The 16,599-nt window shown below is 48.9% G+C and overlaps 6 protein-coding genes across 6 annotated transcripts; 4 read left to right on the top strand and 2 right to left on the bottom strand.

The window, feature by feature from the left end:
• Nucleotides 1-1,084: 1,084 nt before the first annotated feature.
• On the top strand, nt 1,085-2,953 carry FSUBG_9570 (oxidoreductase; the record flags this gene model as incomplete). Its single annotated transcript, XM_036688097.1, has 7 exons — nt 1,085-1,286; nt 1,340-1,472; nt 1,524-1,715; nt 1,766-1,917; nt 1,969-2,207; nt 2,257-2,528; nt 2,581-2,953. 7 exons carry the CDS (start codon nt 1,085-1,087, stop codon nt 2,951-2,953), a joined length of 1,563 nt encoding a protein of 520 aa, XP_036534965.1.
• Nucleotides 2,954-3,054: 101 nt separating this feature from the next.
• Nucleotides 3,055-5,688, bottom strand: FSUBG_9569 (uncharacterized protein; the record flags this gene model as incomplete). The annotated part of the gene is made up of 1 exon (XM_036688095.1): nt 3,055-5,688. The coding sequence occupies one exon, from the start codon at nt 5,686-5,688 to the stop codon at nt 3,055-3,057; it is 2,634 nt and encodes an 877-aa protein (XP_036534964.1).
• Nucleotides 5,689-7,496: 1,808 nt separating this feature from the next.
• On the bottom strand, nt 7,497-8,699 carry FSUBG_9568 (WW domain protein; the record flags this gene model as incomplete). The annotated part of the gene is made up of 3 exons (XM_036688094.1): nt 7,497-7,623; nt 7,673-8,171; nt 8,225-8,699. The coding sequence occupies 3 exons, from the start codon at nt 8,697-8,699 to the stop codon at nt 7,497-7,499; spliced, it is 1,101 nt and encodes a 366-aa protein (XP_036534963.1).
• A 1,231-nt stretch (nt 8,700-9,930) lies between these two features.
• On the top strand, nt 9,931-11,381 carry FSUBG_9567 (G coupled receptor 1; the record flags this gene model as incomplete). Its single annotated transcript, XM_036688093.1, has 6 exons — nt 9,931-10,062; nt 10,126-10,166; nt 10,220-10,542; nt 10,589-10,839; nt 10,893-11,018; nt 11,070-11,381. 6 exons carry the CDS (start codon nt 9,931-9,933, stop codon nt 11,379-11,381), a joined length of 1,185 nt encoding a protein of 394 aa, XP_036534962.1.
• A 2,406-nt stretch (nt 11,382-13,787) lies between these two features.
• FSUBG_9566 (amidohydrolase 2) lies at nt 13,788-14,675 on the top strand (the record flags this gene model as incomplete). Its single annotated transcript, XM_036688092.1, has 1 exon — nt 13,788-14,675. The coding sequence occupies one exon, from the start codon at nt 13,788-13,790 to the stop codon at nt 14,673-14,675; it is 888 nt and encodes a 295-aa protein (XP_036534961.1).
• A 164-nt stretch (nt 14,676-14,839) lies between these two features.
• FSUBG_9565 (major facilitator superfamily transporter) lies at nt 14,840-16,406 on the top strand (the record flags this gene model as incomplete). The annotated part of the gene is made up of 5 exons (XM_036688091.1): nt 14,840-15,200; nt 15,246-15,252; nt 15,302-15,600; nt 15,676-15,740; nt 15,927-16,406. The coding sequence occupies 5 exons, from the start codon at nt 14,840-14,842 to the stop codon at nt 16,404-16,406; spliced, it is 1,212 nt and encodes a 403-aa protein (XP_036534960.1).
• Nucleotides 16,407-16,599: the final 193 nt, after the last annotated feature.

Genomic DNA, 16,599 nt, shown 5'->3' with positions numbered 1-16,599 from the left:
CATATTTATAGAATATAAAAAGATAAAAAGAATAAGAGCCTTGCTGATACTTGTGGCTAAGGCCGCCTCTCCACAGACGGCGCTGGGCATATTTGAAGGATGATGTCTGCGTACTAATGGTGCCTTGCCAGAAGCTGTATTATACAGAATGACAAATTCAAGCTTTGCTTTTATTAAGTATCGAGGAAGGATATTGAGGACAATATAGATCATTTCAGCAATAGTCCTTCTTTTCTCTTTAGCATACGGAAACAGCCGTGTTTTGGAAGCGATCACTACCCGAGTTTGAGAAGAGACCACGAAGTACGCGTTTCTACTTGAGTTCTTCAAAAAATAAGTACTACGTGAAGCTTATTCGCTGCTTTTTATTAGTATGACATTCACCGTTTCTCTGGTCAGTTGAGTTCAGATCTGCACACGGTCTTGAGGCATGGCCATCTCAGTCACAATCAAGCCCTTCTCAGATCAGATCTATCACATTACGAGGCCTAATAAGGAAACCCTATCGCAACCTAACTCAAATTAGCGAGATCAGTTCCTCACGCCCGTACAACGGACTCAAGAATCAAGCCACTTGGGCAATCCACCATTCGGGTCACAGACAACTTTATCCCGATCAGACAAACAACGGAAGCCATGCCAGCTCATCTCAAGATTAAACCTCGACTTTTCTGCAAGTTGTGCGTAGCGTGCTGAAATGGCCAGTCAAATGTTCTCCAGAAAGCCTGTTTGTTGGTTGACGACACTAGTGCCGGCTTCATGTAACACAATCAGATGGTAGCGCCATGTTGGTGGAAATGTTTGTCTGCAAAGCTGACTTGGCGCTGCTTTACCGTCCATTTGAGCAGGAGATTTGTGATCATGAGGGAAGTTGATTGATTCTCATTGATGCGCTTCTTAATTGATGGCGGTACTTGGCTAAGTTGATGTTACTAGTTGGATGGCGGTAAGGAGACTGGGTTTCTGTGTTTGATGTCGTGGTCTTTAAAGGCGAGCACTGCTGAAGACTTATCGTCGGCCATGACGGCTGCTATTTTCTTTCTTCATTAACAAAGCTTATTGTATGCATCTTCAGTCTATAATCATGGAATCTGCCTTGTTACTTATCTGCACCAGTGTCATAACCCTCGTGTATATCTGGATCACCAAATTTATTTTCAAAACATCACGTAATGCGCAGCTGCCTCCCGGACCCCAAGGTCTTCCTCTTGTCGGCAACGTACTAGATCTCCCACGAGCTGGGCAATTCGAGGCCCACCACTGGGCCAAACACAAAGATTTATACGGTATAATCAATTAATCTCATTGTGTCCTCAGAGATTGACGAGATACACATCAGGAAACATTAGTTCCGTTACTGTCTTCGGCCAAACCCTTGTCATAATCAACGATGCGAAGTTGGCTCAGACCATACTCAACGATCGGTCAGCCAAACATTCTAGCAGATCAAAGATGACTTTTGCCGGTGAAATGTGCGCGCATACCTCCTTTCTCACCCAAATTTGCTTGCTTACAAATTACAGGGTTGGCTGGGACAAGACCTTGAGCTTCCTGCCATATAACGACCAATTTCGCAGCCACCGCAAAAAGGCCCATCTTTGCCTCAAGTCTGAAGCTAGCGTCAAGGCAAACGACGTTATACAAGAGATTGAAGTTGGACATTTTCTGTTGCATTTGCTGAGGGACCCTGATCATTTGGTCGAGCATATTCAGAAGTATATCTTGGATGAAGGATATCTGGTGACAGTGCTGACATTTCCTGTAGACAAGCTGGCTCTGTGATCGTGAAAGTTGTGTATGGATACACCGCAGAGCAATTCAAACCCGATCCTCTACTAAGTACTGTACGGAAGGTTGTCGATGAGTTTGGTATCGCCGCCAAGCCTGGGTCCTTTATGGTTGACCTCATCCCGATTCGTAAGGTCACAAAAGCCCACTACGTAATTACCTTCTAACATGTTCATTCAGTGAAGTATATCCCCGACTGGCTCCCTGGAGCTGGTTTCAAAACAACAGCGAAGCAGTGGAGGTTTAATCTCGAGAGCTCGGTTGAGGACCCCGCAGCTTTCGTGGAGCATCAAATGGCTACCGGCAGGGATAACACATCGTTCCTATCTCAGCTGATGCAGAAGAAAAGCTTGACGTATGAAGAAGTTTCTGAGAATAAATGGTTAGCGGCATCTCTCTATGCGGCTGGTGCTGATACCGTATGTTGAGTCTCGAGTAGGTTGCATGACCCAGCTGACCGATCCCAAGACTGTGTCCGCGATCACGACGTTCTTCCTTGCCATGACACTTTTTCCCGCGGCCCAGAAGAAATCCCAGCATGAAATCGACGAGGTCATTAGATCTGCTCGTTTGCCAACGCTATCGGATCGACAAAACTTGCCATACGTCAATGCGCTCGTGAAGGAAGTTCTCCGATGGCATCCCGTCGGACCAATGTGTCTTCCCCATACAACCTCCCAAGACGACGTCATCGACGGCCTTCTCATCCCAAAGGACGCAATGATTCTTCCAAATATCTGGTAAGCTCATCATTACTCCCTATATCCAGAAGACAACTGACGCCGCTACAAGGCAAATCTGTCATGATCCGGCAAACTACCAAGATCCAATGGCCTTCAAACCAGAGCGCTTTCTAGGTCCGGAGGCTGAGACAGACCCGGGTCGTTTTGTCTTTGGGTTTGGTCGGAGAATTTGTCCGGCCCAGGCCATGTCTGACAAGACGTTGTTTCTCAATATGGCGCAGACTCTTGCTGTGTTTGACGTTAGAGTGAAAGAGGGAGGTGAGATGCCCAAGGCTGAGTTTACATCTGGAGTTGTCAGTCATCCTGAGGCCTTCGAAGCTGTGATCACGCCCCGATCCCCTGAGCATCCTAAGTTGATCGAGTCGATTGAGCAGATGCATCCATGGCAGCAGAGCGATGCAGACACTCTAGCAAGTCTGTAGCAAATCCTCACCGATCACAAGAGAGGAATTAAAGAAGAAAGTCATACGCATAATATTAAAATATGTAGTCTAAGTTCTGGTCATGAATAGTGGTCATAACATCACCCCTGGTGATCAAAACGCCAACGCCTGCTATTCTCCTTAACAAACCACCTCGTAACAAACGCTCCCTCCTCCGCCCACTCCGCAACATCCCTCCCAAACTTCCCCTCCACACTCTTGACAAACTCGGTGAAGTCCAACGCCTGCACTGAATCATGCTCATGCGGATCCTTCCCCAGATCCGATAATCTCCAATCCACGTTCTCTATCACCGGCACCACGAGATGTCTGTCCGGGAACCTCGCGTCGCGAACCGTAAGCATAGCTCGCCCGGGGTTCGTCACGGTAAATTGCCACTGGCCCGTGCTGTTATCGCTGGTTTGTGTGCGTAATGGTCGGAGGAGCGATTGGCCTTCGTAGTTGGTGATGAGGGATGATGCTGCGGCGTGGCTGCTGGGGCTGAGAGAATTGGTTTCGAGAAGGATGTCGAGAATGGTGGGGAGGACTTGTGTCGAGTGGACTGCGTCGTCTACGTTAAATGGCGGTAATTGAGGATGCGATAAAATCAAGGGGACGTGATCGACGCCGATGTTGGGGTTGTAATACGGTGAAGCGTAGTCGTTTTCTGGAAGTGAAGTACCGTGATCGCCCTGGAAAATAACCAATGTCTCGTTCGCAATGCCCTGCTTGTCTAGGACGTCGAGGACTTTACGGATCCAGCGATCGTCGTAGCCTATTGTGTTGACGTAGCGGGACATCATGTCTAGACCCTTTGCCAGAGGCGTGTACTTTTCCGTCTTAGGCATGTGGAATCGATGATGGCTCGTGCTCGTCAAATGAGTCAAAAACACACGACTCTTGGCCTTGGCCGCGTCTTCGAAAATGTCGGTGATATAATCCTCTAACGGATCCTCCTCGAATGCAAACTCGTTGATGTTCGGTAGCGTGACGGGTCCATGCTTCGCACCATCGCTTCGCAGATACTCCCTCCCAATCGTGTTCTTCATCGGAAATCCCATCGCAGACATGAGATTGTACTGATTGTCGTAATCGAGAGTCGCAGCTTGGAAGTAGTAAGAGTTCCACTTGTCCTCCTTGTTCATGTTGTCGTTCCACTTCAATTTCGTGCCTGAGTGTCCATCGCGCTTGGACTTGGTGTTTTCGCTCAGTGCCTCCGCTTGGTTCATGGCCTCGAAAATGTGCGGTAGGCAGGGCTGATAAATGTGGTGACTGTGCTCGAGGTTGAAGTCGCCGACCAGAGGAGCGATACCGCAGACTGTGCCGGTCATGCTCTTGAGTGTATACGTCCCAGCTGTATGCGCATTCGTAAAGTGAATTCCACCACGTTTCGGCTTTTCCGCATGCTCAAATCCATCCTCGTAGTCTCCAGTGATAAAATTCGCTGTCGGTGTCAGACTGGCCAGCTTGTCTTGCACTTCTTGCGGGAGCTTCTTGTCGGGAAATGTGTCGGCGAATCGATTCCAGATCAATCCGTCCTTCTTGATGGGAAAAACGTCATTTCTCGTGCTCTCCAGAAAGAACATCACCACGTGACGAATGTTGATGTCCTTTAACTTGCCACGAAGGGATTCTCGGAGAGGTTCATTCAGGTTGGAAATCTTCAATGGATCGGATTCAGAATTGTAGTGAAGCTTCTCGTCGTACCAGTCCTCAAAGCCTCTTGGCAATGCATCCTTCGGGAGCCAGCTCAAAGACGGAGGCTGAGCAAGAGCAGTGCGCTCGTCCCAGCTTCGTTGCATGCCTTGACCGTAAACAGAGGGAAGATCATCGAGGAAGGGCGACGTTGAAGCGAAATCGACAAAGGGTAAAAGGCCGCTGGTCCACGAGAGGAAGATTAGAGACGGATCCTTGGGTCGTAGAAATGTGAGTGTGAAGAGCGCTGTGAGAAGGATGCTGACGACAGGATACGGTAATATGCGCAGAAATCGGGTGCATCTGGATCCTCGGGCTGGTAAATCGCCTTTGAGCGCTCGGGCCGAATGTCGCGGTGTCTTCGATGACGATCTTGCCCTTTCCTTGTACTCATCCTCAGAGTACTCATCATGACTCGAACCGCTCTCGCTGTCAATCCACTGCGCGTTATCCCTCTGCGATAACTGATCATAAGCGTTCCTCCTCCCAAAACAACAGCAACAAAGTTTCCGCGCAAGAAGGTTGATCGGCCAATTAACAATATCACCTCCCCACCCAAAAAGCGCATAGCACGCCGTTTGAAGAACGCCACTGAAACAAGCACAAAGACACAAAACGCCCATGAATGCAGTAAACCCCGAGAAGATAATCGCCCGCGCCGACGGGTCAGCTATGAAGCCAATGTTGCGCCAGTGGATCTCAGATCCAGCGACGATGTAGAAAGAGACGGAAACAATGCAGAGGGCGACATTATAAAATATTAACAAGAATGCAAGCGCTGTGATGAGTGTTCGTAGCTTGCCGGGGAAGCTGGGGACCCAGTGGCTGAGAAGAAGGCGGATGAGGAGGAGGAGAAGAATGTCTTGGGTGAAGAAGGAGAAGAAGAAGAGGAGCATGCGCTTGGGGGCGACGCTGGATCGGTGGTTGTGGAGATGGACGCCCTTTGCGGCGCATACAGCTAGTGTCGTGAGAGCGAATGCGAACCGTCTGTTGGCGAGCTTGGAGTAGATGAGCGAACCCATCTTCTGAAACCAGACCATCTTGACCCTGTTGATCCAGGAAAGGAAGAGAAGAAGAAGAGAAGGTGGAGGGAGGTTCTTGTTGAGAGGAGCGCGTGGTAGGTGCTACCACGCAGTCGGCCCTTACACTGTTACACCCAGTTTTTGTTTGCAGCTCTTATTCACAGAACATGATCGGTCTCCTTTGGGTCAAAACTGTAACTGTCAGGCAGGGGAATACGACGGACGGCCAACACAAGAGAAAACCTGGGCGTCTCCCCGATAAATAACGCTCCCCAGCCCGTGCCGCAAAAAGCGCCCCCCGTTTCTCTCCCCCCAAGGGTCTAACGGATAGTGGGCATGCGCCTCGACGATCCAGACCCAACGACAGGGCCTTCCTGTTTCGTGTGAATGCCGCTTCGCCCCCCCTACGTTAAAGTTGGCACTTGGTAGCGGCGGGTTTGTGTGTCGTGCTGCGCCCTTGAGTCTGTTGGGTAAGGATCCATTTTCGTTTACCGTATATCGACCCAGCGGGTGGAGTCGCAATCTCGAGGATGATGCCTCGTTACGGATTAGCCAATTGCAACCCCGACACTCACAGTGAAGATCTAGCCAAGACTGGTTAAAGTGGGCGAGACGATGGAGTCTGGACTGAACAAGCCCCTGAGTTTTGGTGGAGAATTAAGGGTCCAGTCAAAGCCAGTGCCTCTGCTGGATTTTGACTCAGGTTAAGCGTCTTGTCGAAAAGCTTAATTGACTTGACGTTTTACGCGTTCAATGTGAGGCTTTGACGTTGCATTTTCATGCGATGCTGATTAAGTTTGCTCGGTAGATGCCGATTGGGAGCAATAGAGTTTTCGGCATGTGTAGACGTTGGGAGCGTTTTTGAGCATCGAGATTGTTGAGGCTTGCTCTCTAATGAAATATGGACCAAGGTGGTGATCAACCCCAGCAGTGAAGCGGAATTGCAGTGACATGTTTTATTGCCGTCGCTCATTTCCCCGCAATTATGCCATGGCCACTGTTCTTTTTCACTCACCGAACAAATCACAGAATTATCGCGTGCAATTATGGCTAATTCAATCATCGCTTGCACTCGCGACGGCGCTTCCCCTCATCGACGCCGAGGAAACTTAATTCTCGCCCGTTCGATACCTCGGGTAAAACATCAATTGGGGCTGTGTGCAGGCCACTTTACCTACCCTGGAACGCCGGCAAATCGAAACAGCTTCGCTTGGAAATTCGGCAACTAAGGCATTTGGCTACCAACACACAGGCCACACTTCAAACTTCCTAATTCGACATTTGTATCGCGTGACTTTTGCTTTCTTTGGTGCGCATGAAATGACTCGCAAGCTTGTGAGGCTTATTTGGCTCGTGTTGCCATTTGGGTTTATGCCAAGATTTGGTGGTTGGCCCCGGTAGGGCTGATCTCCTCGGTAGTGACATAAATTAGATAACGATAAGACCTTATCTTACGGGTATCTACTTGCTGGAGTGAGAGATAAGCCACGTGAAGTCGTCAGCATGAGACGGGATGACCATAAATGTGACTGAGATCTTCCAATAAATCAACTGCCGTGTCACACTACCGCCGAAAGACCGGCATTTAGGATAGACTAATTTTTAACCTTCAATTTTGCTTTAGGTGCGCTGGCGAGACCATGTTCCATGCTTATCGAATCACCGCTGGCCCTTGCAAGATATACGCAATGCTCTCCCGCGGATCAGCACCCCATCTGGCCATTTCAATGCCTTACACTTCATCGCCTCCTGAAGTTCTCGTCTACTTGGCCTCAACACGCAATACCTGACCCCAAAGCTGTCGTAATCTGATCATCGCTGCGGTTCTACTGGTCCAGCATGTCAAAGATGGCCTTGACCTCTGGGACCTTCGCCTCAAGCTCCTCCCTCGTCTCCTCCCAAACGCGCGCCTGAGCAGCTCGGCCACTCTTCCTCACCATAAAAGGAGGATAGCTAAATCTCAATCAGTACTGAACCACGTCATATCGTGCAGATCACTTACTCAGCAGTATCAAAGTCCTGCATAATCTTGCCGTGCGCATCCTCCGTTGCCGAAACACCATTCACCAAAGCCGTCGCACAGATCTGCGGATCTCTCGCACCAAAGTTCATGATCAGTCGTGGGATGAGCTTCGCCTGGTTGGGATTCGTAAGAGGTGTCCATGCAGAACCCGGATCAGCGCTGTTGATAGTGACTTTGCGGGGAAGTTTCTCCGTTGCTTGGATGGCAGAGACTCGTGCGGCGAGTTCCCGGGCCCAGTAGAGGAGAAGACCCTTGGAGCGGCCGTATTGATGAGCTTGTTCCATGCCTTCCTTGTTGTTGCTGAGCTTCTTGAGGTAAGAGCCCTTCTTGGGTACGCCCATTGTGAAGGAGGAGGGGTAGATGCCAAAGGTCGTGACGAAGGTGAGGACGGGAGGAGAGGGGTTGGATGGGGAGGACTTGAGGAGGGGGAGGAAGAGAAGAGAGAGGAGTGCACCCGAGAGGAAGTTGACTTGGATGGCTGTCGACAGGTTAGTATCGTCCCAAGCTTGAGATGATGATCATTGGACTCACAGGTTTCCCAGCCCTCAGGCGATTCACGACGATCGAACGCCAGAATACCCGCAGTCATCAAAACATGATCCAGATGCTCCAAATCCTTCGCCTTGGCCCCAAGTTCCTGACATCCCTTGAACGTCATCAAATCAGCCTGCCAGACCAGAATCTTAGGCACCGCTCTACCCGCCTCGCCCAATTCCTTCTCAATCTCCTCCTTCACACCACTGCAATCCCTCACATCAACGAGCACAAGCGTCTCAACATCTCTCTGCGCAAAAATCTTAGCCGCCCGCGATCCAAACGCTCCATTAGCACCAGTGATGAGCGCAGTGCGTCCCTTGTACGACTTTGTAGTCACGGTAGGTCTGCCGTGGCGCTGCTTGTATAGACTCTGCCAGGGGAAGTACTCCTTCAGAAAGAGGGGTACACCATATGTGAGGACCGCAACGACGAGTGTCGTAACAACCGCGAAAACGCCCAGATTGGCCATTTTGATGATTGTGCTTGGGGGAGTTGTTGTGTCGCGTGTGCAGGAACGGTGTTGATAAATGGTCTGAGGGAACGTACGGTTTGTGGGGTAAGGAGCTGAGCTGAGCGGAGCGGAACAAGGTTTTGCCTGTGTTCACCGACTCTTGCGCGGCTGAGACAATTGGGCTTTTGGAGATGGAGAGATGAGCTGATGAGATTGATAAGATTGGTTGGTCTTTTGGAAGGAATTCGTATTCGTGATGTTTAGGTAATGGAACGTTTGCTCTCGCTTCGTGATGGAGCTGGTGGAGTTGCGACGTCATGGGGCTCTGACGCGTTGTGGACGCGTAGAAGCGCGTTTTTAATGATGGGATGAAGAGGGCGGGACTGAGCCGCGATTGCAAGATCTCTCCCCTGCAGAGATGACGTTGTTACCCATTTGAGATTCATCAGAATTGTTTTTTTCACTTGAGTCAAACTGGCGACGCCTTCAGTCTCGCCGTTATCACTCATTTGTTTGCCACCAACCTAGACAATCTGCATGTGTATAACATTAATTGCCATTTCTACCCTCGAGCATCACTCAATACAAACTACCAACTGATCTTTCTTCTCTCTTCACTACCTGTTAATACTCAATCAATAGTCTTGTTCTCTCACCTCGTCGTCAAACCCTGCAACAGTTCCTTATCAGTTCCCGTGTGGGGGCAAGCCACTCGATTTCTGCATCTCCGGAGCTGACAGACCCTCAACCAATAACACAACCCCATTCTCTTCCTCAAGATAAAACCCCTGGTCTCAAACAGGAACAACCGTTAGCTGAAGCAAGCCACCAACGCATTTATCTTCAATAACTGTTCTTTTTAAAGGGGCTAATGACTCGAGATTCTCGAGATTCCTATTTGGGTGACGTCTGGTACTTGACCTGCCTGCCAGCTTTGGTCAAGAGCAATGTCTTGACAGGTGATAAGAGATACTGAGTAAGCATGGCAGGATGGCTGTTCATTGGCACGTTGCGTTTAGCACGTCTTTTGACCTGTCGTTATGTCTGTGCATCGTGCCATGTCCGGGGATATCTGGACTTAACAGCTGAGTTGGGATGATAACGGAAATGGTACCTGCTGTAACAATGACCCTTAAGATCAGCGTTTCACGCTCCTGTAATTGTAAACTTACTCTGCGTCCATCCTGTCAAGCCAAAAGTCTATCGCTTCCCCAGTCGTAGCGCCTCGCTAGGCGTCTGATCATCAACAATGGAGTCGTCAATGCACATCTATCGTCGTGAGGCCCTAGCCGCTCCGGCTGATCGATCAGAGATGGTCCTGCAAAGCATCGTTATCCTTGTCGTGTCAATTCTTTCCATTCTTGGAGCTGGCTGGATAATCGTTAGCTTCTTCGTAATATCCCACGTCCTTTTTTCGGGAGACAAATAGCTTACAGCTTCGCAGGTCTTCAAAAGTCTCCGATCATTCCGCCATCAACTCATTCTGTTCGTACCTCTGGCAGTTCCGCTTCAATTTGGCATGTACTGATAAGACTCAGTGGGCTCGCAGTTAGTGACTTTCTCATGGCACTCAACTTTCTCTCGTCGACCGCCATGAACGTCAACGGTAACGAGATCGGTGCTCCGGAACAACAAACATTCTGCAGTTTCAACGGCTTCATGACCCAAGTCTTCGTCATACAGACCGATTACTGGGTGTTGACTATTGCAATGTGTACATACGTCATTTTAGCAGGTTACAAATCCTTATCGTCGTGGGTCCAAGATCAACGCATCTTCCTTTCATGTCTCCCTTGGGCACTCAGTTTGCTATGGGCTGGTCTTGGACTGAAACTGGCGGGATATGGTGACATTGGAGCTTGTATGTCATAGAATAGTAAACTGGGGGTTTTATTGACTTCATTTAGGGTGCTGGTTCACTTCTGATGAAGTCCGTCTCCTCGCCAACTTCGTTCCCAGATGGGTCATTATCATCACCATCCTCGCCATGTATGCTCGTCTATACTTTATTCTCCGGAAATCGCACAAGAGCTTCATCTCGCTTGGAAACTCAAACTCGACATCGGAACCGTCTAGAGAACGTACTATTACGCGGTCGAATCATGATGTCTGGCGTTATCACGAGTCAGATGCCGCTGGTCGTCGAAGACTGCAAAGGGTTTGTTGCTTCCACTGCTGACAGCGCATAACAGAGTGCTGACTAAGAGGTAGATTGCACGATTGATGATCATGTATCCCCTTGTGTATATGATGGTCTGGACACTGCCTACAGCCATTCGGGTATATCAGACCATCAAACATACTCCAGCTCCATTTGCATTGCAGACGATTGACAAAGTCAGTAGCCCCACCAATATTCCTAGGTTAAGCTAAAGCTAACTTGAGCAGGCCTGCATCGTGTCACAAGGTCTCGTCGACGCGATAATTTACGGTGTCAACGAATCTTCTCTCAGTCGATGGCGCGAGCTCATATTCTCGTCCAGTGATAAGGACGTTACAGAGACAGTAACAGCCAGAAACACCGATCCTAGAGTATCGACACGGGTACACTCAAATGCAGCTGTCACCTCCTCTGCGTCTAGTAGCAAAGTCATAATCACAACTTCGATTGAGCAGGAGACAAGCAGTATCGATAGAGATGACGGACTGGAGCTTACAGAAATGAGGCCGGTTTTTAGACCAAACTCAGGGTCACGATAGAGATGGTGCTTGTAGAAAGATGGATACTTGGTGGCTTAGATATGCATCATAGATTAATGGCACGCGCGATGACCTGTTCTACCAATTTGATTTATCTTGACGTAGGAGCCCGATCACTACGGTACGTACCTCTGGAAACCAACCAGTTCGCTTCTGTTATCGCCTTTTGTTTTCGCACCAATACCTCCACCTCTACCCAATTTCGAGATTAAGCACCTCTATCGTTACATCATTCGACGTTCAGGTCCATCTCACGAAATACAGATAAAAATCCAAACAAGGAAAGCAGTAGTTTCTTCTCTAGAATAGGTGATAGGCTTACGTTGCCAGATGCTCGCTTACTTGCGGATCTAGCCTATCATAACTACCTTAGTACATGACCCGTCTAACACGAATTCCAGATACACTGAGGGCAGTTGCTGTAACAATATCCACCGCAACCAAACTGTCCGTTAGGGCATGTGCAGCAAGTGCCACGTAACTCGAGACCCCTCACAATGAGCTCATCAGCCTCGGCATTCCTCTTCTCCGACGGCACAGCCAGAACGACTGTAGCGGACATCATAGTGTACGTGATCGCGGTGATGAATCTCATGATGACTCCTTCGGGTTAGTAAGTGGAAATGAATACAATTCTTATGATATCTTACCTCGTCAAGAGACTGGAGTTGAGAATAAAACAGATGCCGATTTGATGGTATGAAAATATAGTTGAGGAGATGAAGGTAAGCAATGGAAATTACCAATGGATGTGTTCAATGGGGGATAAAAGGTGATCTTATATACCTTGATACTACGCAGTATATACCAGCTGGACTTACAACTACCGATTCGCTGCTTGACGATATGGTCCTATCCCCATATTTCGGCCCGCGGACGCGTCATATTATACGAACTGGAACTCGAATGAAGTGCTTTGAACCATAAACCAGACCCTCTTCATCCAAACTTACCTCCTAGCCTGTGATGATCGACGTTCCGAGTTCCGAAAGTCCTGCAGCTTATATCTAAGCACAGCGGTTAGCAAACATGCAGCTACGAAACTTGAGGATCGGTGAGTGATTAATGGTTGAACTCTCGAGCTCTCAATACTTCTCTTCATTGGATGTAACCCGAAACCTCGTATTTCGTCTGTCTGAGCCGCTGTGGAGATCGGCTACGACGGCCCGTGCCGGTATCCGAAACCACTCTGAGCCTGAAGAAACCTGTTTGTATAATACCGTGGTCGACCTTGGTTAAATGGCTGCGTACGCGCCAGCAGCTTGCAAATCTAAGTTGCTGCGATGATCCAGAATCTCGCTCGGCTCAACATTCGTTGATGCACTCGTCAAGGCTCCTTAAGGACATCATCGCCGTTGACTATTTTCTCGAAGCGGTTTATTGCTATGACGATTTTCTGAACCATGAAACAAAACGTGTCATTGCGAGCCATCTTCGGCAGACTACTCGACCAATATTGTACCCTGTCATCGCAGGCTGAGTTACTTAGTATGCCTATACTGAGAGCCTCCCTGAGCCGTATGGGGGCCACGAGTTGTCGCATCCAACTGATGAAGTCGGGATGGAGACATTTTTGCTTACGCCTTGGCTGTCGTGAACGCAATGAAGAATTTATAGCTGTGCGAGTGCTTTGAGTATGGTCACCAGCCGGGTTGCGGCTATACGTTTAGCTGAATGATGTAAGGTAAAACACCATATTGGGTCATATCTTTGCTTATCGCGATCTATCAGAAATGTCAGTATAAATTATAAGTACAAGTATAGAACTCTTGTTAGATATAGGGCAGTCTGAATTACCAAGCGCTAGTTTGTTCAAACCCGGCGGCGAGGTGGATTTCAGTCAAGACTCTATGTTAGGGAGAACTTTAGCTCGACCTTAGAGCTAACTCTTGAGACCGAGGTGGAATTCTGAAATATCTGCTTGGGGATCATTTCTTCAGGGGACAACCGAGGTTGTCCGGCGAATAGCTGTATGTACATTTTCCTCATTCGAGGACGCTCTTTCGTAGCAAGGAGCTCATGCTGCTTGGGCCAGCTGTGAACTCCGTGAGATGAGCATCTCGCAGCCTCTCGAGAATATAAGCAAGCTTCGGACATCCAAAGCTGGCTCATCACAGTTCATCAGCAAGATGGACTCATGCGCCTTCTGAAGTCAAGAGGCAGTAACTAACTAGTCACCAGCGACCTAAGTAAGCAAGCTTCTTACATTCTAGTGGGGTTAGTGGCCCTTGAACTGCGTATTTCAATACTGTACGGTGAACGGTGAGTGTCCGATAGCTCTAAGCTAGCGTCGGATACACACCGATCCTGTCGGACATCCTCCAAATCTATACTATAGCTCAAAAACCATCCTCGCTCCAGCAAAAGGTCATAGACATACGATTATCGACTACACACGCAATCAAAATGCCAGTACCCATTTTACCGCCTGCTGCATGGAATTCCCATGTGCACTGCTTCGACCCGGAGCACTACCCTTTCAAAACAACGCGCGCTTATACCCCGCAGCCAGCAGCATTGCAAGACCTCATTCAGAACTCAAGATCGGATAATGTGATGCTTGTACAAGCGACCATTGAAGATGGATATGAAGGCTTGTTGGAACACCTGCAGCAATGCCGGGACCTGTATCCCGATAAGCTTGTCCGTGGGACTATCTTTTGGGATCCTGGAAGTACGGGTTTGAAGAGCCTCACTGAATTTGAGTTTGAGAAGCTGCATAACGCAGGGGTTCAATCTGTGAGGATTCATGGCTCATATGGCGGTTCTGGCGATGATGTATCTTGGGTGGTACAGCAATTCCTGGACGTTGCTTCTCATTGCCCTCTGCGTAAATATAACTGGAGTATCTCAGCACAATTACCGCTCAAGACATGGTCTTCAATTGCAGAAACGCTCTCTTCTCATCGAGACCTCAAAGAAATCCCCATAATCATTGATCACAACGCTTCCGCAACATCAGCCGACATCAACACCCCCGCCTTCACCTCCCTTCTACACCTTCTCATCTCCTCAAACACCTACATCAAACTCGGTGCCCTCCACCGAAGAAGCACCCAAATCTCCCAAATGGAGCACATAATAAAAACCATCGCAAACGCCGCGCCTGACTCAATCCTCTGGGGAAACGACTGGCCGCACTGCAATGCTGCGATCCGAGGACTTACCCCGACGCCTCCGCTTGAAGTAGACACAGACCAGGAGCTTGGACTGTTGAGGGATTGGCTTACGGAGGAGCAATGGGAGCGTATGCTTGTTTTGAACCCCAAACGGGTATTCGGCACGCGGGGGTAGAGGCTAGTGAGTGTGGGGAGAATCTGGGGTCGGGATGGGTCCGAAGGTCTTGAGTCCGGGACGATAAGTTGGGGAACTTTGGTGTATAAAGAGAGACATCCTTATGAAGTTCATCGACGCATTGCAATTCAATCTCTTATCAATTTTGCTTGACCATTTCCAACATGGATAGTTCTAAATCTCAAGTAGACGATGTCACCGTCCTCAAATCCACAGGTGAAGAAGTCGAAAATGTCGCTACCAAACAACTCACCCTCCTGGATACCTACCGCTCCTACACCCCAGAATTCTCCAAAGAAACAGAAGCTCAGCTCGTGCGCAAGATTGATCTTCGGCTTCTTCCCCTAACTGTTACTATTTATCTCTTCAACTACCTCGATCGCAACTCCATCACCCAAGCTCGTCTCAACCCACGTCAAGGGCGCGACGTACCAGACGGCCAGTTCTATCTTTTCTGCTGGATACATCATGATGCAGCTTCCATCAACGATGATTATGACAAAAATACAGCCTCATATTTTCTTGGTATGTCTTCAATTATGGGGTTTGGGACTTGACTAATTTGTATAGCCTGGCTGTATTATTCTCTGGGCTTGTGTTAGTGCCTGTACATCTGCAACTTCTAGTCCAGCAGGCCTTCTCGTCGTTCGCTTCATCCTCGGTGTCGTCGAAGCCCCATTCTTCCCTGGAGCTATATACTACCTTAGCACATGGTACACCAAAAAGGAACTCGGTATTCGAATGGCGTTGCTCGTCTGTGGCATTCTCTTGTCCAATTGCTTCGCCGGTTTGATCTCCGCGGGTATTCTCTCAGGAATGGCTGGTGTCGGACATCTCGCCGCATGGCGATGGCTCTTCATCCTTGAAGGTCTCGCTACTATCGTCATCGGAGTGGTCGCGTTCTTCCTTCTTCCTGATTACTCTGGTACTACGACCTGGTTAACTGAAGAAGAAAGAGTTGTCGCGTAGGGCCGATTGGCTGTTGATGCTGGAAGCGAAGAGATCCTTGGCGAAGAGGAGATCACTATGAAACAAGCCATACTCTCAGCTGTTCGTGACTACAGAGTATGGTTGTTTGCATGCCTTCAAATGTCAACAACCGCATCTATTTCATTCTCGCATTTCTTTCCTACCCTGATCAAACAACTCGGCTTCAAAAAGAACACCATAGTGCTTCTCCTTACTGCACCGCCATACCTCTTCTCCTTCGTCTGGGCCCTCAGCTTCGCATGGGATGCTGATCGATGACAGAAGCGATCTCCCCACGCTGCCATCTCTGGCCTCACAGCCATCGCCGCTACCATCGCACTCGTCGCCATTACAGACCAGAAATGGCCCCGGTACGCATTGACCTTCCTCGTCAGTGCTGGAACATTTGGGATTTACTCTACGACTTATCCTTGGCTGTCTTCGACGATCGTTCAACCACGAGTCAAGCGTGCGGCTTCAATTGGTATCGCGAACACACTTGCAAACAGCGCTTCACTTTTCGCAAACTACTTCTGGCTTGACCAGTATGGGCCCGACTTTCGTGTCTCTTGGGCTTGTATCTTGGCTTTCCAAGGATTGGGTTTTGCTTGTATCATGGGGCTGAGGTATTCTCTTAAGCGGGCTAACAAAGCTTTCGATGAGTTGAGTGCAACCGTTGATGAGACTAGTGAGGAGAACGTGAACAGGCTGGATAAGGATTCTCAGAGAGCGGTTCTGAAAGGATTCAGGTTCATTACTTAGAGCTGTGAAGATAAAGACGCGTATACCAACCTCAGAGAATATTCGGATAGCGTGTCTCATAAGATGTCATGAACTTCGATTAGCAGCAAGCACTGTAATGCGCAAGGCTGGTGTATAAGTGATTGAAAAATGCAGATAAATCCATCGTATGCTGATGAGAAGATATGCCCCCGACCTCTCAAGTCATGTTGAT

This window comes from Fusarium subglutinans (genome assembly GCF_013396075.1).
Source record: "Fusarium subglutinans strain NRRL 66333 chromosome Unknown NRRL66333_c0000149, whole genome shotgun sequence".
Taxonomy (NCBI): Eukaryota; Fungi; Ascomycota; class Sordariomycetes; order Hypocreales; family Nectriaceae; genus Fusarium; species Fusarium subglutinans.
Note: the sequence above shows the minus strand (reverse complement) of the source record. Positions and strands in the feature narration are given on the sequence as shown.